The 27,438-nt window shown below is 40.5% G+C and overlaps 1 protein-coding gene across 1 annotated transcript in view; it reads right to left on the reverse strand.

The window, feature by feature from the left end:
• The window catches only part of egg (SET domain bifurcated histone lysine methyltransferase eggless), a 41,576-nt gene that overhangs the window by 2,683 nt on the left and 11,455 nt on the right, over positions 1 to 27,438 (reverse strand). The window contains exons 6-28 of the mRNA XM_073092597.1: positions 27,197 to 27,312; positions 26,628 to 26,767; positions 24,330 to 24,386; positions 22,957 to 23,091; positions 21,982 to 22,044; positions 20,878 to 21,054; positions 20,415 to 20,526; positions 18,761 to 18,866; positions 17,617 to 17,816; positions 16,888 to 17,072; positions 16,124 to 16,216; positions 15,025 to 15,156; positions 14,048 to 14,193; positions 12,653 to 12,848; positions 9,117 to 9,284; positions 8,539 to 8,675; positions 7,372 to 7,435; positions 6,627 to 6,740; positions 5,175 to 5,291; positions 3,433 to 3,569; positions 2,518 to 2,672; positions 1,907 to 1,973; positions 864 to 948 (exon numbers count right to left, since the gene is read on the reverse strand). Coding sequence (XP_072948698.1) covers positions 864 to 948; positions 1,907 to 1,973; positions 2,518 to 2,672; positions 3,433 to 3,569; positions 5,175 to 5,291; positions 6,627 to 6,740; positions 7,372 to 7,435; positions 8,539 to 8,675; positions 9,117 to 9,284; positions 12,653 to 12,848; positions 14,048 to 14,193; positions 15,025 to 15,156; positions 16,124 to 16,216; positions 16,888 to 17,072; positions 17,617 to 17,816; positions 18,761 to 18,866; positions 20,415 to 20,526; positions 20,878 to 21,054; positions 21,982 to 22,044; positions 22,957 to 23,091; positions 24,330 to 24,386; positions 26,628 to 26,767; positions 27,197 to 27,312 — 2,902 coding nt within the window. The remainder of the gene's footprint in view (positions 1 to 863; positions 949 to 1,906; positions 1,974 to 2,517; positions 2,673 to 3,432; positions 3,570 to 5,174; positions 5,292 to 6,626; positions 6,741 to 7,371; positions 7,436 to 8,538; positions 8,676 to 9,116; positions 9,285 to 12,652; positions 12,849 to 14,047; positions 14,194 to 15,024; positions 15,157 to 16,123; positions 16,217 to 16,887; positions 17,073 to 17,616; positions 17,817 to 18,760; positions 18,867 to 20,414; positions 20,527 to 20,877; positions 21,055 to 21,981; positions 22,045 to 22,956; positions 23,092 to 24,329; positions 24,387 to 26,627; positions 26,768 to 27,196; positions 27,313 to 27,438) is intronic.

A 27,438-nucleotide genomic window follows, 5' to 3' on the forward strand; every position in this document is an offset into this window, starting at 1 on the left:
AATTCTTCAATGGTATGACTTACGTATGTTTTTAAAGAATTATACATAAATCATTTGTTATGTATAATCCTTAAGGATTAGTATGGCAATGTATGGAAAAATATGTATTTTCTTCAAAATTTTCCTTTTCCCTTAATTTGTCACATAACATTACTTCCCAGAATTTAATCCTTATAAGCGACACTATCAGATGGTGGAATAATATAGAGGGTGTATTTTTTTTTAAAATGAACTCGTTCGATTCCTGGCTAGGGAAAAAGTTATTTTAAAAAAGTAATGATGCAGTTTTAGTTTTTATCAAAATCGGCCTCGTAACTCCTTTCAGCATTTTTCGCTAATCCTTATAGTTTCGGATTTGGCCCTGAAGGCCCGTTTTAAAAATTCACCCTGTATATGTAATTGTACTTTAACGAATAAAATATTTTTTTCACACATTACATATGTATGTATGGAAGTATTTATGTATGTACGTTTAGAAGTCTATATTGTATGCAAGTGTTTGTATTGTATGGATTATGTATGTATGTCTCATTCTTTGGCATGCTACAGCCCAAACAGCTTAACAGATTTTAACATATGAGGTGTCGTTGAATTTATGTAAATTATAGGAATTACTTAGATTTTTATTCAATATAGAAGTAGTAGACCTGATGATAAGTGACCACTATCACCCTTAGTCATTTGTAATTAACCGCAGATAAGATTAAGATCTTATCTGAGGTCAACCACAGATATGTTACTACCTTCGGAGTTAAAATTTAATTAACTTTCTTAAGGTGGTACAACCGCTTACCATCACATGGGTAGCATGCTCGTCTGCTACGCCAATATTATAAAAAAAGCAATGAAAATAATCATCTTACATTCAAATATCTGCCAATATTCCCCTGAACCTTAGCGTCCATGATGTAACACTTCTCATCTTCGCCGAATAAAGCGCGGACCGATCTGAAACATACATAAATATCATTAAATATATGACGTATTACCGCAACTAGTCAAGAGATGGCGCCACTGGTGTTCTGAATCACGCTATCGAAGTTTTCTTAAATTACTTTAACGGAACTTTACATTGATTGCAGGTTTTTAAAAAATGTGTATATTCTTAATTCTTAATTAATAAAATATATATTAAAGGGATGTATGTGTAAATAATTTATACACACGCAAAAAGTAAAAGTATTATGAAACAATAAGTTATTACCAAATCACACGACACGACACGACACGTCACGTCAGGTGACGTATCGTATCGTATCGTGTGTCTAAAAATATTTTTCCTGCAAAATTTGCATAGTAGCCAAATTCAAGGTGTAAATAAGACGACTTTGTAAAAAAAATCACTCATAATTTTTTGTAAGCGCTCCAAAATAAGCATAATTTAAAATAAATGTTCACAATCTTGTGAATATAATCTACCAATCAACCCACTTGGCTAGCGCGATAGCCTATGACCTCGACCTCTCACTTTAAAAGAAGACCAGTTGCCAGCAGTGGGACATAGATGAAGACGTAATCTTATAATATACTTATAGAAAATGAAAATAACCTCTTTGTGTTCCGTTTCGTAAAACAGTTTTTGGATCAAATCCTGCAATTCCGCGCCTTTGTAAGCTGTTGAATGGGTGCGATGGATCTTTGGATATAAACTCAAAACCATCTCACAACCAAAGATTTTAAGAAGTGTATAACTTTTAAAACGGATTGAATCATTCGTTTAAAACTTTATTTCTATAAATAAATTGTGCATGCTGAGTTTGCCTTAAAAGGTATACACATACTCATTTTGAATTGGCTTAAGATACATGTGTTATTATTATTGTATGTGATGTAACCATTGGCAAACCGAATAAATAAATGAATATACTTATTTTTAATACATTTTTTTTTTTCAAAAATAACTTACCTATATTTCGATATGAACTCATCAGCACCCATTCCTGCCGCGGCAGCAAAGCGAGACGGTTCTCGAACTGATAACCAAAAGAAACGAAAATATTATTAAAAAAATAAATAAAAACATCCTATCATTTATTCTGTAAATAATAAATGATTACTCGTACGATATTACATTGAAATTTAATGAGTTCGGATATAAATAAATTTAAAAAACATAAAAGAAACACACAATTTTGAAGTATTTATGGGGCGCTTAAATCATTTTTAAAACAAAAACCAAAAGAACAAAAAAACAAAAGAAAAACCTTTTTGTAACTTAGTAATATTTTTTGCAATTGTAAAACCGATTCCGATTCGATTTTGTATATTTACACAAAATGAAAATTCCAAAAAGTGAAAAATCTTAAAAATCGATATTCAAATTATTTTCATACTTACATTAATTGATTTATGAAAGTTTTATAATATTTCATATTTATATACCTTTATTCATTAATTTATTTTATTATAATTTTGAAATATAATAATTTTCAATATATTTCCCGATATTTACGTAAAATGCTAAACCGTTTCTAACGGACTTTTCACAAAAAACAATACAACATTTAAGGAACATACCTTCATCATCATCACTTATAGTGATGCAATCATCTTCTGCATTCTTCTCCTTCTTGGGTTCTATCTTCTCTTCTTTCTTGGGCTCCTCCTTCTCGGTTTCTTCTTTATTACTCCTCCTATCTTCTTTATTCTTCTTTCTCTCACGGAGACTTTTACTGAAATAGTATATTACAATTTACAATCAAAATAAAAATGGCGGTATATACTAATTTTTTTATGTTATAGGAGAAGCAGACGAGCATGCAGTCCACCTGATGGTAAATGGCTACGACCGCCTATGGACATCTGTAATCAACCCCAGATAGGATTAGATATTCCTTCCACCTGAGACCTGTACAATCTGTACAGGTCTCAGGTGCATCTGCACCGCTACCCCTGAGGACTAAGCTGGAACGCCTCGGAAAAGTCTGTCTCCCTTACCACACCAAGCAATATTAAATAAAAATCCCACCTCACACCTACTTCTGCCTATTAACAGCAGTGTGAGGCGCTGCTGTGTTCCGGTTTGAAGGGTGTGGTAAGGGAGACAGACTTATCCGAGGCGTTCCAGCTTAGTCCTCAGGGGTAGCGGCGCATCTATGGCCGGCTTCAGGTAGGAATGGTATATTATCTGGAGTTGATACAGATGACCATACGGCTGTAGGATACTACTACTCCTTAATCTAGTACTACTCCCATTTTATAAAAAAACACTGATGTTATAACAGAAATAGGTGTGACGGTGGTGCCGCCAGAGTTTAACCACAGCTACTACCACGTTAACACATGACATATACAATTACGTACGTCTAGTCCGCTCTGAAGTTATTGCGAGCAGGTGTAGTCATACAATTTGCTATGGCGACGCGATTCATTTCTTTATTCAGAGCGGACTAGCAGTTTGGTACGTTATTTCTCCCTTCAAAAACATCTCACCTGAAAGTAGCCACACCGAGACCTATGTACCCAGGGCGGAAGTCATCATCCTCACTCTCGTTCTTTGTAGACTCCTCTTCATCTTCTGTAGTCGGATCGTCATCTTCTTCGTCTTCTTTTACATTCTTCTTACAATCCTGTAAGAGGAAACAGTAATTTTTCATGTTTAAATATAACTAGCTTTTACCCGCGGCTTCACTGGCAATTACAAGTCGATGACAAATATAATTTGATATGAATTCGTTATTTATCCCTGCGGAACAGTAATTTACTCGAGATAAAAGATGACCTATGTCCTTTTCTGAATCCTTGACAAAGTGTGAACAAAATTTAATGACAATCGGTTATGTAGTTAAGGCGTGAAAGTGTAACAAACAAACAAACAAACAAACAAACAAACAAACAAACAAACAAACAAACTCACATTCGCATTTAAAATATTAGTTAGGTTAAAAGTACCATACAGTGCACCTGATGTTTAGTCACTGCCGTATGAACATCCATAATCGACCCCAGATAGGATTAGATATTCCTACCTGAGGTCACACCTGCCCCCTTACGTCTGAGGACTAAGCTGGAACGCCTCGGAAAAGTATGTCTCCCTTATCACACTCTGCAAACCAGAACACAACAGCGCCTAACACTGCTGTTATAACAGAAATAGGTGTGGCGGTGGTGCGAAGTCGAACCACCAAGAGTTCTACCACCTTCTATAACCCAGTGTACCTCGGTGGTACTGTACTTGTTAATAAAACTACATCACACCACAACACCCTTCTTGTGTGACGGTGGTACCCCGGTGGTACCATACTGGTTAATAAAACTATATTTTTTTTATAATATAAGAGTAGCAGACGAGCATGCAGTCCACCTGATGGTAAGTGGCTACTGCCGCCCATGGACGTCTGTAATCAACCCCAGATAGGATTACATATTCCTACGTGAGTCGGTCACAGATGCGATACCCCTGAGGACTAAGCTGGAACGCCTCGGAAAAGTATGTCTCCCTTACCACACCCTTCAAACCGGAACACTGCAGCGCCTAACACTGCTGTTATAACAGAAATAGGTGTAGCGGTGCCGCCGGAGTCGAAACACAAAGATCTACCACCTTTTATAACCCAGATGCTCCGGTGGTACCTAGATGGATAATAAAACTACATCTCAACGTAACAGCCTTCTTATGTGACAGTGGTACTTCGGTGGTATAGTCCGCGCGAAACTGCTAGTCCGCTCTGAAGTTGTTGCGCGCCAGTGTAGTCAGAGAGCCAATGCGATCGAACACAACTACAAGCATATACTCCGTAGCAACGTAAGGGCACACTAACGCGGGAGCCATTGATTAGTAAAGATTACTCACTCCTAACAAGAAAATGTACCCAGTTTTGAGAATTGAAATAGTTGCGTAAAAAAGTTTTGCCACGTCTCCGTGCTAAAATGTTCCTAAAATATTTGAAATAATTATTTATGTATTATGTAAATTACGCAGTATTAGTTATTTATGCGTAAATTTTATTTGTCAAGAATTCAAAAAAAGAACTTACTAATAAGCCATTTGTGGCTTCATTCAATTTCAAGGCGGCGAAGTATCTTTACTAATCTATGGCGGTAGCGGAGGGTGCCGGGAAGCCGCAGTTCCGCTGATATTTACTATTTGCTATGGCGACGCGACTCATTTCTATATTCAGAGCGGACTAGTAGTTTGGAGCGAACTATATCAGGTTAATACAACACAATCTCACCACAACACCCTTCTTGAGTGCCTCCGGTATGTCCTCTTCGTAGCCCTCCTTCATCTGCTCTACCACCTCGATGTAATCCAATTCCGCTAAGTACTCGTCACCTTCGATCAGGCCGTCCTGGGATTAGAAATATAGCGTGTGAGTGATATACAGTGTGTGAGATCGAAATAGAATGTGTGAAAATGAAATACAGTGCGTGAGAAGAAAATACAGCATGAAAAAATAGAATACAGTGTGTGAGAACAACATATAATGTGTGAGAATGGTATACAGTGTGTGAGAGCGAAATAGTGTATGAAATAAAATACAGTGTGTGGGAACTATATATAATGTGTGAAAATTAAATACAGTATGTGATAGCAATGGATAACGTGTGAAAATGAAATAGTGTGTGTGAAAACAATAATTGTACAATGTATGAAAACAATATATAGTGTGTGATAATGAATTACAGTGTGTGAGGACAGCGATTGAGAATATAATACTGTATGTGGAATTTTCTTTAATTGTTTTTCTTTTAATTTCTTAGAAAAAGAGTTATTTTGTATTGCATTGTAATGTGTAATATAAGTGTGATAAATAAGTGGATAAAGATGTATTATCGTTAATATTGATGATTATAAAATATAAATCGTATTTTTTTAATGCCTTCTAATTTTATATTAATGTGTAAGCAAAATTTGGATAGATTGATTTTTTTTTTTTTTTTTTTTATATAATATAAGAGTAGCAGACGAGCATGCAGTCCACCTGATGGTAAGTGGCTACTGCCGCCCATGGACATCTGTAATCAACCCCAGATAGGATTAGATATTCCTACCTGAGGTCGGCCACAGATGCGCCGCTACCCCTGAGGACTAAGCTGGAACGCCTCGGAAAAGTCCGTCTCCCTTACCACACCCTTCAAACCGGAACACAGCAGCGCTTAACACTACTGTTATTAGGTAGAAATAGGTGTGGCGGTGGTGCCGCCGGAGTCGAACCACAAAGGGATCTACCACCTTTAATTATTAATAGAGTGGTGGAGAAATCACAGTGATTGTTTTACAATATTGAATTAACAAAGTATATAGTAAATATAATAAGTATATAAGTACTAGCTGACCCGACAAACGTTGTGTTGCCATATAAATAAAAAAAATGTTAAGGGTGAACAACCCTTATGTCTTACGGGTTTTAAACGTAAGTCAAGTTTTAAACGTAAGTAAGTCTATCGATTCCAATGTGAAACATTCCAAAATAAACAACTACTCACGAATTAAAAATTGATTAAAAAAACCTTTTCCCACGGACAAAATTGTGAATCTATACCATTCTCAAGTCCCCTTGAACACACACAACAAATTTCATCAAAATCAGTCCATTCGTTTAGGAGGAGTTCAGTGACATACACACGCACATAAGAAATATATATATAAAGATATAACAAGTATATTCGTATAGGCAACTGACCAGGTTAGCTGTAGCGTCAGTGAGCAGGTTCCCGGCGTACACGCACAGGAAGGCTCCCTTGGGAACATCGTTTAGGGCGCGGATCCCCCAGCCGCGGTTAAGGGTTTTGAACACCTGGAACAGGGCGGGGGATCAAAACATTTTTGATAGGTTCTTTTTTAATTTTAATATTTTATTTATATTTAAATTTACGTATATCAATCAAATTTACACAAATCACATAGCAGTGATAGCCTAGTGGTTAAGAAACTCGGCCTCTCGAACGAGGTGTCTGATGTTCAAATCCTAGGCCTCTGATTTTTTAAAAAGATGTGCGAATCACAAATTAATTATCACTTGCTAAACGGTGAAGGAAAACATCGTGAGGAAACCTGCACACCTGATTGATTTATAAAAAAAATATCTCAAAGGTATATGAAGTCCACCAATACGCACTTGGCCAGCGCGGTGGACTATGGCCTAATCCTTCTCATTCTGAGAGGAGACCCGTACCCAGCAGTGGGACAGTAATGGGTTGATGATGAATCAAATTTAAAAGTATGTAGAAATTTAAAAATCATTTTTACACAGAATAAAATTTCATATTTTTATAATTTATTTCAATTTCAATTTCAATATGCGTATATTTACTGAATTTCAAACTATGAATGAATTGTGATACAAAATACACCAAGTTTTCAAAAATAAAATTATTTCTTTTTTCGTGTTTGTTTGTTCTATAGAACAAACAAACACGAAAACATACCTGTAGTTTCAGTTGCAATGGGTGTTGCGCAACTCTGTTCAAGCAGGTGTGTTTACATTTACATCTGAAAAACAATTCAATAAATAATTATTTTAAATAACAATTGAAAAATGGGATTAGTGCAGTCTGGCTATGAAGGAATTTTCAAATTAATCATCATTATCCCAAACGCCCCAAATAAGTATAACTTCCAAAATGTCTTTTACTTGGTAACACATAACTAGAGTTACAGTCGTAGATACCCGACGGTAGCGCTTCAATTTTACTTGTGAGTTTTTTAGTCACTCATATTTTTTCCCAAACACCCCAAAAGGAGCACAACTTCCAAAATATTCTTTTACTTGGTAACACATAATGTAACACATACCTAGAGTTGCCCTCGTAGATACCCGAGGGTAGCAGCTACATTTTAGTTGTCAGTTTTTTATAAATCACTCATAATTCTCTTATAACTTCCAAAATATGTTTTGCTTGGTAACACATAATGTAACACATACCTAGAGTTGCACTCGTAGATGCCCGAGGGCAGCGGCTCGGGCAGTCGTTTGTACACGTAGCCGACGTTGTCCCCCTCTAGACCGATCGTGCGGGCTCCCTCTAGCGTCAGTGTAACACATAATGTAACACATACCTAGAGTTGCACTCGTAGATGCCCGAGGGCAGCGGCTCGGGCAGTCGTTTGTACACGTAGCCGACGTTGTCCCCCTCTAGACCGATCGTGCGGGCTCCCTCTAGCGTCAGTGTAACACATAATGTAACACATACCTAGAGTTGCACTCGTAGATGCCCGAGGGCAGCGGCTCGGGCAGTCGTTTGTACACGTAGCCGACGTTGTCCCCCTCTAGACCGATCGTGCGGGCTCCCTCTAGCGTCAGTGTAACACATAATGTAACACATACCTAGAGTTGCACTCGTAGATGCCCGAGGGCAGCGGCTCGGGCAGTCGTTTGTACACGTAGCCGACGTTGTCCCCCTCTAGACCGATCGTGCGGGCTCCCTCTAGCGTCAGTGTAACACATAATGTAACACATACCTAGAGTTGCACTCGTAGATGCCCGAGGGCAGCGGCTCGGGCAGTCGTTTGTACACGTAGCCGACGTTGTCCCCCTCTAGACCGATCGTGCGGGCTCCCTCTAGCGTCAGTGTAACACATAATGTAACACATACCTAGAGTTGCACTCGTAGATGCCCGAGGGCAGCGGCTCGGGCAGTCGTTTGTACACGTAGCCGACGTTGTCCCCCTCTAGACCGATCGTGCGGGCTCCCTCTAGCGTCAGTTTCCAGCACGCACATTTTGATTTATCCTAAAAAAAAACATAGAAAAATGTAGTTGCCAGTTACAAAAAATTGATTTTGGGAAGATATTTTTAATAATAATTTTATTATATTTTTTTATACTTATTCGTAAATTATTACGAAAAGTTCTTTCCATTATAACAGTGAAGGGCCAGTAAATTTGACCAAAGGATGACATTTTCATCTTCAGCTCCGGGCGGCAAATTTTACCTAACTTGTGTGCGGCAATTTGATCCTGTGCTCCGTCTATGCCGGGCGGCAAATTCATCCTACGCTCCAAGTAGTACATTCACCCTGCATCCCAAGCGGCAAATACACTCCACCCTTTTGGGGTGGGTGGGCGTTTTATTGATGAACTTTAGCGGGAAGGGGGTTTTGTTGGCACACAGTGGGATGGGCGGTTTTATTCCCGTGATTTAGAGCTATCAGGGAGAAGGGGGGGCTCCTACCTCGCAATCATCCTCGCAGTCGCAGCCGCACAGGAACTCGGGGTCGAGGTTGAGCGGCACGCCGGCGGTGGGCGTGCGCTCCGTGTTGTAGGAGCAGAACTCCGGCAACGTCTGGTCGTAGTAGTTCACACAGGGGACCGGCACGTTCTCCTTGCCTTGGGAGAGATCCTGGAATGAATATTGTTGGTTAGTTGTTGGTGATATATTTGGCACCGTTTATAAGAGGGGAAAATTTAAATGCCATCAAAAACATAAGTAAAAAGAACCAAGTCTCAAAACTTAATTTTCCTACCGTAAAAAGATGTTAGACCCATGTAATACCAAGTCGGTTGATTTATTCAGTAGGGTTTGAAGAGGAACCTACGGGACCTATTGTCTTAAATTATTTCGTAGCTAACTTAACAACTCATGAGCCATATGCATAATAAAAATCTTTTATGTTTTAAATAAATACATTGACTTGGCAATCGTACTAAACATTGTTTTATAAAATTTGACTAAAGTAGCAAAAGGCGCAGCTTTGTAAGAGGTCGCATATCGTGCATGATATATTCAGTTCAAGATCCAATATCAGTAAAGATGATCTGGTCACTTTAAATCTGCCTTCCATCAGAAAACACACGAAGAGGAACGATTGTCGTTTTTTGTATAAATCGTACTAAACTGAACGTTTAACTTTATATATTTTCATATTTTTCACTGACGTAATTATGTCAAAAATGTTTTTATTCTACATGATGTTTTTTTATTCTTCTATTATGTAAACGCAAATAATCCAAGTCATACAGCCTTCAAAAGGTACCGAACGATGTAGAAGCGACGCCGGGTTATGTGGGATTTTTACCACACTAAAACTCTCCGGGTGGCCGTCTCCTACGCTTGTTGGAGATCTCCGGAGTCTCCGACGGAACGCAGCCAGCTCCAAGCGCGATACCCCGATCGGGCTCTGCCCTGGGAGAGCACTTTTCGCTCCTCCCCCACCATCTGTAGTCCGGTCAATTTAGATAATTGAAATAGCAAAAATTCCGGGAAAGCTTCATTTCTGTAGAAACCTTGGACTTAACATTAAAATAAAGTGCCAAAAGTCCCCATTGATCCTATGTGTGCGCCGGCACTTATTCGGAACCAAACGTCAAAATCTTAGATTTTTTTGGATTTTTTTCTCGAAAACGGAAAGTTTTATAGAACAAGTACTTTAGACCAAACTTGTAACTCTTAAAATTCTCTATAAAATGGATCTTATGTTTTTTTTTTTTCTCTAAAACCTATCATTATCAGATATTGCACGTGTAAGAATTACGTTTTATATATATATGCACATATGTGCTTATATATGCACATATTTCCACATCACTTGTGAAATAGCGTACTCAGAGGGTTTTTTTTAACGTGGTTTCCCCAGGAGGACTATCCCACGAACCTTTACGATGTTATTTTCAGGGACAATACTTATTTAATAGTATGAATATTATTGATATTAGTTATTGACTTCAACTGTCGTCTAATTTTTTGTTAGTTTAATCTTTTTTTATATATTATTGGAGTAGCAGACAAGCATGCAGTCCACCTGACGATGCACACATCGGATCGTTGGGGACTTTTGGAACTATATTGGTAATGGTAAACCCAAGGTCGCTACGGAAATTTAGTTTTCCGGAATTTTCGTTGCTTGATCACTATTTTTATGTCTGAATTGACCGGGCTACTGACTAAATTGACGGCAAAATGTAAAACATTTATTGTGTTCTTCATTTGAAGTTTCTATGTATGCTAGAAGTACCTTAGACTTTTCATGATCAGTCAGTCCGCGAGTGAGTCAGTCAGTGAGTGAGTGTCAAAATTAAGAACTTTGACTAGTTGTAATTCTTAAACTACTGCTTCAAATTGAATGAAATTTGGTATATACCGTGTTTCTGCAATGCCTGCTTGGTTCCTATAAATTCAGGCTTCTAGTTCTGTCTATAACGAAGTTACGGGGGTCTAAAAAGACCTGATTTGCCTCGATAAAATAATGGTACGCTACGCTTTACTTTCTTTTTTTTTCGACTTGGCGGAGGCACTACCGTGCCCCCAGAATTTTTTGTAATGGCAACGATTATATTGAAGGGGATATTGTTCCCGATGCGTTAATTTCAAATTTTGCCAGTAGCACTAACTTCAAATTTGCCAGAGCGTGAAATTCAAGTTTTAAATGTTGTTACGAGCATAACATTCAAATTTTGCCATGTACGAATATTGCCAGGGATGTAAATTCCGAAGCGTTACTAGGGCGTAAATTTAAGATTTGAAATTATTATTGTGACTAGTAACTTTGTTTAAGAGAGTTGAACACCTAAGGGATGGTCATGACCAACGACGCTACAAAGACCTTACCGTCTTCATAACAGTGGCTACCTTCTTCATAATAAGTTTAACGCTCACTTTCTTCACAAGATCAGTGCTCACCTTTTTCACAAGATCAGTGCTCACCTTCTTCACAAGATCAGTGCTCACCTTCTTCACAAGATCAGTGCTCACCTTCTTCGTAAGATCAGTGCTCACCTTCTTCACAAGATCAGTGCTCACCTTCTTCACAAGATCAGTGCTCACCTTCTTCACAAGATCAGTGCTCACCTTCTTCACAAGATCAGTGCTCACCTTTTTCACAAGATCAGTGCTCACCTTCTTCACAAGATCAGTGCTCACCTTCTTCACAAGATCAGTGCTCACCTTCTTCGTAAGATCAGTGCTCACCTTCTTCACAAGATCAGTGCTCACCTTCTTCACAAGATCAGTGCTCACCTTCTTCGTAAGATCAGTGCTCACCTTCTTCACAAGATCAGTGCTCACCTTCTTCACAAGATCAGTGCTCACCTTCTTCACAAGATCAGTGCTCACCTTCTTCACAAGATCAGTGCTCACCTTCTTCACAAGATCAGTGCTCACCTTCTTCGTAAGATCCGTGCTCACCTTCTTCACAAGATCAGTGCTCACCTTCTTCACAAGATCAGTGCTCACCTTCTTCGTAAGATCAGTGCTCACCTTCTTCACAAGATCAGTGCTCACCTTCTTCACAAGATCAGTGCTCACCTTCTTCGTAAGATCAGTGCTCACCTTCTTCACAAGATCAGTGCTCACCTTCTTCACAAGATCAGTGCTCACCTTCTTCGTAAGATCAGTGCTCACCTTCTTCACAAGATCAGTGCTCACCTTCTTCACAAGATCAGTGCTCACCTTCTTCGTAAGATCAGTGCTCACCTTCCCACTCATCAGAACTCATCTTCTTCATGATCAGACACTTGTTGAGCACGAACTCGGCGAGGCAGTGCGTGTGCGGCGCGAAGTCGAACAGATCCACGGGCAGGTCGCAAGCGGTCGCTCGCAGGTATCGATGTAACTACTGTACGTGTTATATAGCCAGAGACACTCACCTTCTTCATAAGACAGTGCTCACATTCTTCATAAGATTAGCGCTCACCTTCTTCACAAGATCAGTGCTCACCTTCTTCATGATCAGATAAGATTCGTGCTCACCTTCTCCACTCATCAGAACTCACCTTCTTCATGATCAGACACTTGTTGAGCACGAACTCGGCCAGGCAGTGCGTGTGCGGCGCGAAGTCGAACAGATCCACGGGCAGGTCGCAAGCGGTCGCTCGCAGGTATCGATGTAGCTCCTGTACGTTGCGGACACGTCGACCGCACGGGGCGCGGTACGCGACTGACTTCTGACCGCGGCAGCGGACTATTTGTCTGTGGGGGAAAGGAGGGGGGAGGTTAGTGATGTCGCAAATGACACTAACGCTGTTTGTCCACCAACCACGATACCGAGCCGATACCGATACTTAATGACGGAACCGAAGTAGCGTACATACATTTGCTATAGCAGCTGGTCCACCGAACGTCCGTCACCCGAGCACCGTCATCCCATAGTAAATGTATGTGTACGCTACTTCGGCGCCGAGATTAATTATCGGCATCGGCTCGGTGACGGTGCAGTGGACAAACAGCGTAAAGCCCGCTCCACATTCTCGCGAAGACTCGAGAAATGCACGAGAAACGAGTATGTGGAGCCGATACGAATCGGGTTTTTCTCGCGAGAATGTGGAGCGGGCCTAACGCGCGCTACTACGCTTTAGACAAATTTTTGAACGTAGCTACGTGTGTAATATATGAAACACTTTTTATAATATAACAAGCATTTGCCCGCGTCTTCATTCACACGTTTTCAGTAAATTAATCCCTAATGTGTGTATACACACACATTAGGGATTGATTTACTGAAAACGGCAAAATAGGAGTTTATTTATTTCTATCCAAATACCTTACACAAAATTTCTGAATGTTTGGTTCAAAATTGATAGATTTTTAAATAAATTTTACTGCCTTAGGAGTAAAATTTCCAAAATTTCGACCGAAAATTCGTGACTACCTTTATATGTGTGTGTTCATATATTTATGTATATGTGAGTATATAATTACTATCCATCTATACATCCTTTTTTCCATCTCTCTCTTGCCATTTCCATACACGTCTGTGTATTTTATGTATGAATTCTGTTTGTATTTATTATATGTATCTCTGCAATTCCACTCACCTCTCCCATCCACTAAGCAAGGGCTTCGCGAGCGGGTTGTAGGTCCTGAGGTCCTTCAGGGCCAACACGTCACTCCTCTTGCACTTTGAACTGCGTGTCTGTGCCCCTGTCTCTATGTCTTTATTGTCTATGTTTGTCTTTCTGTTCGTCACATATTCATGTCTAACTGTCCGTCCGCTTGACTGCCTCTATGTGTGTAACATACCTATATGTGTGTAAGCGTATATTTGTGTGTGTATACCTTTTTTATTTGTCTATGTCTTCATCTGACGTTCTGTCTCTCTCTTTCTCTTAACATGTCTGTGTAGGAATGGATCATATGTATGTAAATTTATAATTTATATATCAACTCACCTCTCCCATCCACTGAGCAAGGGCTTCGCGAGCGGGTTGTAAGTCCTGAGGTCCTTCAGGGCCAACACGTCGCTCCTCTTGCACTTCGGGCTGCACGTATGAGGCACCATCTTGTGTGGTTTCACCGCATTCTTCGGCGTGTAATACTGTTGATAAAAATTGTGTTTTTCAATAACTATATCAGTTAATTATTAGGATTTAATGAAGTGTGAATGGAAGGTGGTAGAATCCCCTGTGGTTCGACTCCGGCGGCACCGCCACACATATTTCTGTTATAACAGCAGTGTAGCGCTGCTGTGTTCTGGTTTGAAGGATGTAGTAAGGGAGCTCTTATCCGAGGTGTTCCAAAAGTCCTCAGCGATAGCAACGCATCTGACCGACCTTAGGTAGAAATCTTCTCCTATCCTCTCCTATCTCCTCGAAAATTGATTGATAATCTTGGATTGATTGTCTATGGGCGGCAGTAGCCACTTACTAGCATACGTAGAAAACGAGCATCAGGTGGACTGCATGCTCGTCTGCTACTCTTATAAAACAACTTACATACATACATACATACATACATAGCAGTCGAATACGGAACCTCCTTTGTTTATGCCGGTTAAAAAACCCAGTCTGCACACGTTAAACCCCAGTTCACTACGGTGACCACTAAGCTCAAACGGCAACTGAAGGTGGTAGAACTATTTGTGGTTCGACTCCGGCGGCACCACCGCCACACCTATTTCTGTTATAACAGCAGTGTTAGGCGCTGCTGTGTTCCGGTTTGAAGGGTGCGGTAAGGGAGATAGATTTTTACGAGGCATTCCAGCTTAGTCCTCAGGGGCAGCGGCGCATCTGTGGCCGACCTAAAGTAGGAATATCTAATCCCATCTGGGGTTTATTACAGATGTCTATGGGCGGCAGTAGCCACTTACCATCAGGTGGACTGCATGCTCGTCTGCTACTCCTACATTATAACAAAAAACAAAACTCACCACGACTCTGCTGGTGACGTTGTCCAGGTTCGGTCCCAGCGGAGGTCTGATCGGCGGCGGTGGCATGTACGTCACGCTCGGCGAGGTGGTCGACTTCTTGGCCACGGCTCGCTGACGGCTCAGCTCCACGTCCTGGGGGTTGGAATGTTTAGGGGATGAGAGAGAGAAATAAAGGGGGAGTAAGTGAGGTAGAATAAGAATAAAGGAGAGAATAGAGAAATTAGAAGGAGGAGGAGGAATGAGAAGAGAGAGAGGTTAGAGAAATAAGCCGAGAAAATAAGGGGTGAGTGAAATTGGAGTACTGACTAATGGGGTGGAAATGTTATATGAACGAGTAAAATAGGAAAAGGGGGGGAAGTTAGATAAGTAGGGTAAAGGAGAGAGAAATTATAAAAATAAGGAGATATGTAATGAGAGAGTGAAGTTAGAGTAGTGACTAAGTAAGAATAAAAAGGAGAAAGTAAGAGCAAGTTAGATAAAAAAAGTAAACCAACAGACCTGAGAATTCTTAAAAAAATGTTCTCAAAGGTAAGTGAAGTCACAATCCGCACTTGGCTAGCGCGAAGGAGTATAGCCTAAACCTCACTCTGAGAAGACCCATGCTCAGCAGTGGGACAGAAAACTTTTCCGAATAAATAAATAAATAAAACAAAATGTGAGCCGTCACGGGACGCCTGGCAGATGTGAAACTTCGACATTATTTTGTAAAAGTAATATGCAGAAAAGAACATATTGTGATAGGAACTAAATATGTCATAATGCTAAAATAAAATATTACGATTTTTTTCCAGATAACGATGTCTATTTATTGAATAAACATTTATTTTCATTAAATACAAAAATTTACGAATTTATTTCAAATCGTGACTACTTAATTCGTTTAATGAATCGCACAGTCGATTGCGCACGGCATGCGTCGCCACGCCAGAAATCGGTTTTACGTGCGGCTATAGATGTTTCACATCAATAAATAAATTATCCGGGTTGATTACAGAAGTCCGTGAGGTGGGAGGGTGGTAAGCCACTCACTATCAGGTGGACTGCATGCTCGTCTGCTACTCCTGTATTATAAAAAAGTAAAAATAAATAAACTACATACTATTGGTTGTTGTTGTGGTCGCTGTTGTTTGTCGCTTTCGGATTTGATCGACTGCTCGTCATCTCTCGTGTACTCGACCACCGGCATATGCGACTGTAAAACATAACATTTATATAAGTTGTGTTTATATACCCTTATAGGTATAGTTCGCGTAAAACTCTAGCAGTTTCTGCTCTGAATACAGAAATAAATCGCGTCGCCATAGCAAATTGTATGACTACACCTGCGCGCAACAATTTTAGAGCGGACTAGCAGTTTGGCGTGGACTATATCTTCATACGATGATGAAGATATGGTCACACAGAATGATGTGCTGGTCTGAAAAAGCTTTATTTTTTCTCCTTTTGTTATCTACATTTGCTAAGATCGGACACGACACCCGTTCTTATCATCTAGGTGATGATGATGATGATGATGTTTAATGGTGGTAAAAACCTTTATGGTTTCACTAAGGAGGCACCACCGCCACACCTAGTACCTAATAACAGCAGTGTTAAGTGCATTCCAGCTTAGTCCTCAACGGGTAGCAACGTATCTGTGGCCAACTTCAGGTACGAGTCTAATCTTTTGTGGGGTTGATTACAGATGTCCATGGGCGGCAGTAGATTACCATCTGGTGGATTGCATGCTCGTCTTCAAACCAGAACACAGCAGCGCTTAACACTGCTGTTATACCAGAAATAGGTGTGGCGGTGGTGCCGCCGGAGTCGAACCACAAAGGGCTCTACCACCTTTAGTTTATATATAACCTCAATCACACCTACCCTCGAGTGCGCCTGTGTCCTGGGCATCGCTCTAGGGCGGTGTCGCTCCGCGGCCTGCAGCTCTAGGTAGAGCGGCGCCAGTCTAGTGGAGCCGCGGTAGATCCACTCGTACCGATTGTGTACGGGGAAGTGGACTTGCGCTAGAGAAGCGTCGACTGCGCTCACTTTCGATGTCCACCATTTACCTGAAAAACATTATAATACTAGATTTAATCGCGGCTTCACTTGCGGTCAGAGGTTTTTATCTATCGTGATAATCATGCCGGACCATGGGTCGAGCGGGATAAGTCACGGGTGGAGCGGAGTAAGTCATTGGTCAAGCTGCTCAAAAACAAACAACTCACCGTTCCACTCTGTCTTCAGCGCCTGGAACGGGTGCAAACAGACCACGGGTCGAGCGGGGTAAGTCACAGGTGGAGCGAGGTAAGTCATGGGTTAAATGGGGTGAGTCACGGGTAGAGCGGAGTAAGTCATGGGTCGAGCGGCGTAAGTCATGGGTGAAGCGGGGTAAGTCATGGTTGTAACGCCGTAAGACATAGGTCGAGTGGAGTAAAGTCAGGTAAAAGCACCTTCTTACTAAAAACACCAGAAGAAGCACAAGTAGACCATGGGTGGAGTGGGGTAAGTCGTAGGTCGAGCGGGGTAAGTCACAGGTTCAACGGGGCAAATCATGTGTCGAACGGGGTAATTTTTGGGTGGAGCGGTGTAGTCAGGTTCCTACAAACTCACCGTTCCACTCAGTCTTGAGCGTCTGGAAGGGGTGCAAGCGGACCATGGGTCGAGCGGGGTAAGTCCTCAGGTACTCCTTCACGAACTCCCTGCTGAAGGGGTGCACCTCCTCCCAGACGAGCGCGGAGCACTCGCACACGAGGCGGGTGTCCGCGTGGCTCGCGTACTGAGCGTAGCCGTCGTCGAAGAATATTAAGTAGCTGGGGAGAGTGGGGTGATGTGGGTTAGTTTAGTATAGAAGTACAGTAAGGGTGTAAATTGTGTTTGTTAAACGCGTAAAACTAATTTACTATCAGAGTCCTAGACTAAATTCACCAACTGAGTCTTAATATAAATTTTCCTCACAGTTAAATTTCATCATCCGAATTAGTTTAAATGAGCATAAACTCTTCACTTGAGTCCTAGGCTTTATTTACAATTCTGTCCCTGTAGTCCTGGGACCAGAATAGGGCTATGGTATCCCCTGCCTAAAAGGGGCTTCCGGGGTTGCGAGCGGCAAGAGTGGGAGCTCGAACCGCCCGGTCAGCGACCCCGGGAAGGACAGCCGTTTGTGTGGCGTTTGTATTCGCATATCCCTGTAATCACCAGGCGATGTGAGAGGAGCATAAATTGCTCCCCCGGAGTTCTCAACCAAGCGCCGAGGACGGCCACCTGGGGGGTTTTAGTACGGTAAAACTCCTACATAACTCGGCGTCGCTCCAGCTTAACGCGTCCAAATTAACCAACCGAATTTAAGGTTAAATTTACTACCAGAAACTCAGCTTAAATTTACCACCTAAGACTTAAGCTAATTACACCAGGTGGTGTTTATAAGGTTAAATTGACTACCCAAATATGAGAAAAATTCACCACCCGAGTCTTAGCCTAAATTGATCACCTGAGATTAATTTTACATCCGACACTTAAACTATATTTACCAATTATGATCTACAAAGAGCCTACTTCTACTACCGTTACTTATTAATAGCTTAGCCTATTCTACTACGGTTATCTAATTATTTCTAACTTACGGGATAATATGTGTATTTACTCAGCGTATTCTGCTATGGTTACTGAATTATTTTTAATTTACATATCACATGTTCGCCCGATAAAATCCCTTTATAAATTACAATAAACAAATAAATACTTAATAATGACTTACCGATAACTATTAACAGGATTGGGCACTTCGGCGACTATTCCCGAGTAGTACGTCTCCCGCCTTAGTTCGTTGCCGGTGTCCTTGAAGAGCGCGATCACGCGGGTACCTTGAAATAACAGGATTTGAAATATAGTCACGTGGTCTAACGGTCTAACGTGGTTTAATATGACGTAGTTTTTTTACCAAATGATAAAAGTTGAGTAAGGTGGTCTCACATTAAGATATCGATACCTTAATTCGCAAATCAACCAACTCCCCTTTTTCAAAATGTTTTTTTTTTATTTATTTTGATAATAAATGGCGTTGAACGAAATCAATATAAATTTTAAAAAAACATTTTGAAAAAAGTGTAGTTGGCTGATTTGCGAATTAAGGTATCGATATGTGGACTGTTATAGAAATGAGAAAGACAGTCACGTGGTGTAACTTTTACATGACGTCATAATACGAGTACATTATTTCTTTGTGGGTTATAACAGCAGTGAAGCGACTATGTGTTCTAGTTTAAAGTGTTGTAAAGGAGAGACTTATCCGAAGTGTTCCTTAGTCCTCAGGGGACGCATCTGTGACTGACTTCAGGTAGAGTTGATGACTCTTTGATTAATGGCACTAATTGTATAGAAATATAGTGGCTTACTTAATCCTTCTGATGATACGTAGCTACTACGGATAGGATTAGAGTCCTATCTGGGATAAATGTTCACAGATCTGCGTAGATACATTACCACGCATAAGTATAAGTTCGGTCATAAGTATTGGTAGTTTTTTTTTTTTTTTTTTATAATATAAGAGTAGCAGACGAGCATGCAGTCCCCCTGATGGTAAGTGGCTACTGCCGCCCATGGACATCTGTAATGAGCCCAGATAGGATTAGATATTCCTACCTGAGGTCGGCCACAGATGCGCCGCTACCCCTGAGGGCTAAGCTGGAACACCTCGGAAAAGTCTGTCTCCCTTACCACGCCCTTCAAACCGGAACACAGCAGCGCCTAACACTGCTGTTATTAGGTAGAAACAACAAGATGTAATGACATTCAAAAATTGCTCTGCAAAGAACCCTTTTTGTAAAAAAAAAATAGATTTGTATGATTTCCCCTTAGCACACGTTCTAAACCAGAACACAGCAGTGATACCCTGCTATATCAAAAACAGGAGTGACATCAGTACCAACAGTCCATCGGACTTATTTAATTGTTGTGTATGTCACTGAACTCCTCCTAAACGACTGGACTGATTTTGATTAAATCTGTTGTGTGTGTTCAAGGGGACTTGAGAATGGTTTAGATTCACAATGTCGTCCGTGGGAAAAGGTTTTTTTAATTAAATTTCAATTCGTAAGTAGTTATAGAATCGGAAACTATGCATTTGCTCAAGTGATGATCTTTAGCAAAGTTGTTGTCCAAGAGCCCACGAGGGTTTGGGAGTTGGTAAGACCATATTTCGACAGATGGCACCACTGTCATTCCAATAAAGGTACAAATTTTCCGTTTTATGTCATATTATTTCTTTAAAATGCGGGCGAAGCCGCGGGAACCACTAGTATATTATATATCAGCGGAAACTTTGCTGATTTTTGTGATGTCTATGTGAAAGTTACTGTATGTATTAAATATTGTATGTTTCCCAAATAAACATAAAATATAAATATACTCACCAATGGTCATTCTGGCCGAGGCCGGTTCAGCATACGCCAAGCACCTCGCCGGGAGCACCGGCGTCTTACTGTACTTGTTCTCCAACTTCACACGACAGGATGTGAACACAGACTGCGGATACACAGAAATACATATTATTATATACAATACAAAACTATTTATTAGTGTGCCTGGGAATCGAATCTCGGACCCCTCGATCAAGAGGCCGAGTTTCTTAACCACTAGGCTATTACTGCTGCCTCAAACAGTAATCAGATCTTATCTAGGCTTGATTACAGATGTCCTTTTACTTCAGTAGCTTACCATCAGGTGGACTGCATGTTCGTCTGCTACTCCTATATTATAAAAAAAATATATTAAAGTAACATAAAAATTAGAACGACAGTTGAACTCAATAACCAATATAAATAAGTATTGTTGCTGGAAACAACATCATAAAGGTTATAAAAGAAATCCACTCACCGTCCCTTTGGGAAGGACCTCCAACACCTTCGCCCTGATCCAGGAGCCGAAGGAGTTCTTCATTGCGTACACTGTCATGCCGACCCTTAAGGGCGGTCGGATGGGTTCCCCGGGGGGTGGCAGCCCCGGCGGAGCGCTCTCAGAGGATATCACCGTCACCACTGATACGTCCACGTTCTGCGGAGAACGGAATAGAAGAGAAGAGAATATTATCATTAAGAAAAAAAAACAAAATAAAATACAATCTGTAATTATTATAAAAAAACAAAACCCCCATTGTTTAATATTACCTACAGGATGAATTTTCCACATGGACCTTCAGGGCCAAATCTTTTTCGCTAATCCTTATAGATTCAGATTTCGATCGAAAAATTAATTCTGTATATATTATGTTACTCTCACAATTTAGACGTATCCAACGACACCTCATATCGCTTCTTTGCAAGAATAATGGCACAAGTAAAAAAGGCAATTTTCCAGGAGAGCCAGTTTAAAATTAAACAATGTTTTTGTTTCGAAAACTTTTATTTAAATAAGAATTAAAATAATGATAAATACAATTATAAGTAGTTATATATATAACCACAGTACTGTTGGGACACATTAAAATAGTAAATATTTGGGATTAAATTGTATCTTTAACAGAAAAATGAATTTTGAGTGTTGCCATTCTTCTTGCAAAGAAGCGATATGTTAAAATCCGTCAAGCCGTTTGGGCTGCAGGGTGCCAAAGAATAACACATACATACATACATACATAAATGTGTGAAAAACTTCGACTTCCCTCCGATTTTCTCCAAAATGAGCCTTTTCCTGTAGTTTGTCATTTATCATTACATCGCAGAATTTTATCCTTATAAATGACACTATCCGATTGTGGAATAATACAGGGTGTTTTTTTTTTTCAAAATGAACACTTTCGACTACTGGCTAGGGAACTAGATTTAAAGAAAAATCGAATGATGCAGTTTTATTTTTAATCAAAATCGACCACGTAGATCCTCTCAGTACTTCTCCCTATTTCTTATAGATTCGGATTTGGCACTGAAGGCCCCCATTTGAAAAATTCACCCTGTATATATACAAGTTTTTATTTCTACTTACATCATCGTCTTCGACTTTCTCCTCTATTTCGACGGTGGGCGTTGCCGTAGGCTTATTATCAGTCTGTAGAGAAAAAAAAAAGAATCATCATCATCAACTCATTACTGTCCCACTGCTGTGCACTAGGATCCCCTGTGTCGTGGGTGCCATGGACACACACATAGACAAATACACAAACACCCAGACCCAGAAATAGAAATCTAAATTCATCATTTAGATATCTGTCTGGCCGGGGATCGAACCCGGAACCCTTTGCGCGTCAGACCGGTATGGTGACCGCTCCGCCACGCGGATCCACGCCACGCGGGTACATTCAAATGTCAAATGTCCAGTGATCGATTTTTTTTACTAATCTGACGGGCTCTCCTGTGCAAACCTTTCAACATAGAAAGCTCATTTATGGCTTATAGTCTGATTCATAATTAGGTGTCCAAAATGTAAACAAAGAAATGTCACTGTCAAAATTAACATGAAAACAAAAACTTTAACAAACTCAACAAAAAACTAAAATTTAAACAAATATACACAATTTAACAAACGCGTTATGTAAACGAGTTCGATCACAATCACGAAAATGAATAATATCAGCTACGAAACTTAAAAATGACGGCACAAGAAATGTTTTGGATTCCGATTGTGTTACCATTATCACATTTTAATTTTCTACCATAAACTTTGTTTTTTATTATTATTACCTTATGAAATTAAATTGACATAATATAAATATTGGAAAATGTGAATTGATTTTAATTTATTCAGATTATTATTTTATTATCGTTGTATTAATTTAATATTGTCAAAAGAAGAAACTACCATCTGAAACATATTTTCTTGATATGTCAACACCTTTGAATCAGACTGTAGATTCCTCTACAGGGTGTAAGGTATCCATATCTTAGTCTGCCGCGCTCGAGACACTCACGACATCTCCTCTTGGGCTCCCCAACTATTATTCTATTCTATTTTGTCACTCACCGATTCAGTCTTAAAGTTCAGTTCATCCAACGGAGTATACCCCAGCGGTATAGCGGGTCGCTTGGCGGGCGTCTCCGAGGCGGCAGTGGCTTCCAATCTCCGTTTGGACAAGCGGGTTTGCGCTGCAGTTGGTGTCTGTACGTCGAAATATTAGTATTAGTGTAGAGATGTTCTGGGTTCGATTCCCGACCAAGAACAATTATTAATGAGACATTTAATTTATGATGATTTTTTGGATTTTTGTTAGATGTCAGGGATTTATAGGCATTATATTAATATAGAGATCTACATGTAGTGTGTTCTGGGTTCGATTCCCGACCTATTGTTAATAAGAGATTTCATAAGTTAAATAATTTTAATTATGATTTTTTGGATTTTTGTTAGATATATGGGAGTTTATAGTCATTATTGTCAATACAGAGATTTGTATGTAGTATGTTCTGGGTTCGGTTCCCGACCAAGCAGTAGTTAGTGAATTTCAAATATGTTTATTAAGTTATAAGTATATATGAATATGTATGTTAGTCTGTAAGGTATATATGATATGGACCTCTGTATTCAATTATACTTTTTTATATCTTTGTTTATATTGTATGAAATAAATTATTAAATGAATAAATAAAAATAATAATTTAAATACTGAATTTGGTATTTTGTTCTGGGTCTGGGTTTTTGTTTTTATAATATAGGAGTAGCAGACGAGCATGCAGTCCACCTAATGGTAAGTGGCTACTGCCGCCCATGGACATCTGTAGTCAACTCCAGACAGGATTAGATATTCCTAACTGAGGTCGACCACAGATGCGCCGCTACCCCTGAGGACTAAGCTGGAACGCCTCGGAAAAGTCTGTCTACCTTACCACACCCTTCAAACCGGAACACAGCAGCGCCTAACACTGCTGTTATTAGGTAGAAATAGGTGTGGCGGTGGTGCTGCCAGAGTCGAACCACAAAGGGTTCTACCACCTTCAAAATGTGTTTATATATTTATTTGTTTGTGTGTAATTTTTTACGTATTATAGCATTATGAAAGAATAGGGAACGTTATTTATCAACAGTATCATAATAATAATAATAATTTAGGGGCGAAATTCATTTTTTAGAGATTAGAGTTTAGTCAATGAGTGTAAGAAAGATAAAAAATGCCTTGGACGCATACATTTTTTTACAAGACTGGTATTTTTATTATTATTCGAATAATATAAAAATACGGTACCTATTTAAGTATAAAAAGTGTACCCTATAACTTATGTACTACCAATTTTTAGAAACTACAAATATAATAAAACACTGAGACCCTATACATCAAATGACCAATCAGATCTCCCATCTAGGAATCGAACCCGGTACCCAAACTAGCAGGTAACACTCACCTCTGCTTCATTCGTCAACTTCGTAGTGGATTGTGGTAACGCCTGAACGTAGCAGTACTGAAACAAATATAACACTTATATCATAGTTAAATGGCACAGATCGAAACTATTGGGCAACAGTTGCGGTTGTAACAGTATTACCATGCTCAGTCAGCATTATAATGCTTCCGTATGGTTCGATTTGTTCCATACAAATTAAAAATATAAACTAATATATAAACGTTGTTCATGCCTATATATGGCACTCATACGAGCCTTATTATTATTAATACTACTATAGTGTACTTCTAAGTACTATATAATGTAAATTAATAAATAAATTAATAGAAAAAATAATATGAATCTCATTGAAAGAATGACCAGCTCTATACTCATGTTACCCTTTACCCTAGTACCAGAATTTGGTACATTTTCATATCGTATTGTAAAACATGAAGTTCACTAGAAAATATTTTACAAAATGTGCAACTAACTTTACGGTGTTGACAAAAATCTGTCGGCTTTTGTAATAATCATCTTTTTCCAAACGCTTGTAGAAGAAGTAACTTCTTATGGGCAATAAGTTATAAATGAAAAACACATGACCACCTTAAAATTATTGCCTAAGCCCCCATCCGAAAAGAACCACGAAGGTTTGAAGGTGATAGAACTCTTTGTGGTAGACTCCGGCGGCACCACCGCCACACCTTTTTCTGCCTAATAACAGCAGTGTTAAGCGCTGCTGTGTTCCGGTTTGAAGGGTGTGGTAAGGGAGACAGACTTTTCCGAGGCGTTCCAGCTTAGTACTCAGGGGTAGCGGCGCATCTGTGGCCGACCTCAGGTAAGAATATCTAATCCTATCTGGGGTTGATTACAGATGTCTATGGGCGGCAGTAGCCACTTACCAACAGGTGGACTGCATGCTCGTCTGCTACTCCTATAATATAAAAAAAAACCACGCCCAGCTGTGGGACAGTGGATTGTTAAGGCCCACCTGTTATTCCGGCGTGAAATAACTTAACGTAAGCTCTCACAATGGAAGGAGAGTCATACCCAACAGTGGGACAATGGGTCATTGACGCTCATCTGTTGTTCTGCTATAACCTAACCTAACCTAACCTAACCTACCCTACATTCTCACTCTGAAAGAGCCATACCCGGCAGTGAGACTGTACGTTGATGACGCCCATCTGTTATTCTGATCTAACCTAACCTAACCTACACCTTTTTTTTTTTATTTATTTATTTATTTATTTTTTTGGTGCCCAGCGTGGCAGGCCGAGCGGCAGATCCTCGTGCAGAACATAGGGCCGGACCTCTCCCCGGAGACTGTAGTTGCAGCGATGGCCCGTTCTGACGAAGCGTGGGATAGCGTGGTCGCGTTCTGCGACCGCGTTATGCTCGCTAAAGAGGACGCCGAACGGGCCAGAGAGCGCGCCGATCCCGCGCGGAGAAGAAGCCGCCGAAGGCGCAGATAGCGCTCCCCGGCGCGGTGTCCCTGTAGATCCGGGACTAGAATAGGGCTACGGTATCCCCTGCCTGTCGTAAGAGGCGACTAAAAGGGGGCTTCCGGGGTTGCCGGCGGCAAGAGTGGGAGCTCAAACCGTCCGTAGAGCAACCCCGAGAAGGACGGCGGCATGTGTGGTCGCATGCCGTCGTAAACACTAGAAGTGAAGGAGGAGCGTAAAGTGCTCCCCCCAGGGCAGAGCCCGACCGGGGTATCGCGCTTGGAGGACTCCGGTTGTGTTCCATTGGAGATCCCGGAGTTCTCCACCAAGCGCTGAGGACGGCCACCGGGGGGGTTTTAGTGCGGTAAAAATCCCACATAACCCGGCGTCGCTCCCACGTCGTCGGGTACCTTTTGAAGGTTTCCCCCTCGAAAACAAAAAAAAAAAAAATGAAACCTAGTGACCCGTGGCCAGTGGGACGGGGGGTCGATGCGCACCTGTTGTTCGGGCGTGTCGTATATCAGCAGCGGCGGGTCCTCCTTGACCTCCTGCGAGAACCTAACCTAACCTACACCTAGTGACCTGTGGCCAGTGGGACGGGGGGTCGTTGCGCACCTGTTGTTCGGGCGTGTCGTATATCAGCAGCGGCGAGTCCTCCCTGACCTCCTGCGAGAACCTAACCTAACCTAACCTAACCTACACCTAGTGACCTGTGGCCAGTGGGACGGGGGGTCGTTGCGCACCTGTTGTTCGGGCGTGTCGTATATCAGCAGCGGCGAGTCCTCCCTGACCTCCTGCGAGAACCTAACCTAACCTAACCTAACCTACACCTAGTGACCTGTGGCCAGTGGGACGGGGGGTCGTTGCGCACCTGTTGTTCGGGCGTGTCGTATATCAGCAGCGGCGGGTCCTCCTTGGCCTCCTGCGGGAACGTGGCGTACAGCTCGTTGCGGACCCGGTCCGTGCTCGCCTGGCACTCGTCCAGGAACGACTTCATCTCCTTGGTCTCCTCTGGGAATTCAAATAAATAAAAGTTTCATTTTAAAAATGTTTAAAAGGGAATGAAAAAAACATTTTTTTTGGGGTTATTCTTCTATTCATCTCTTATTTGTCCCTTCTTTATGTGTGAGCGAGAAACGTAGACCAAATTAAACGTAGTATATTTGCGTTACGTTTTGTTATTCAAAGAAGTCATCAATACATTTTATTTGAAATTATTTTGTCTCATTAGTGTCCTAATTAAATAGTATATCAAAATTACAGACAGAATAACACAAGTTTTTAAAACTATATACAGTTTATCAATAGTATTTTTTAAACAAATGATACAGCTCGAAGGACCTTTTAAATTTTGGCCCTTTGAGATAAATACCTACAAGCCATGTACTCCAACGTTATTTTTTTATACATCTATTACTTTGAATATTAAAAACCACTCACTCTCAAGTGTCCTCAGCTCCATTTGTAGTACCATTTCGGTGTCGGCGAGACGCGAGTCCATATCATACTTCCTCCATGTTTCGTTGAATAAATCCTCTAGATGTTCCTCTACAAATCTGAAAATATATAAAAAACGAAAGACTGAAAAAATTAGATGACATATCATAACTTGGCAAGACTGAATATTCCAGAAATATAATATTAGGAATATTATTTAAAAGTGACAAAAAACGCAATAATGT

Source organism: Epargyreus clarus, unplaced genomic scaffold (assembly GCF_041222505.1).
Source record: "Epargyreus clarus isolate Ecla_fem2 unplaced genomic scaffold, WU_Ecla_fem_2.2 ptg000036l, whole genome shotgun sequence".
Classification (NCBI taxonomy): domain Eukaryota; kingdom Metazoa; phylum Arthropoda; class Insecta; order Lepidoptera; family Hesperiidae; genus Epargyreus; species Epargyreus clarus.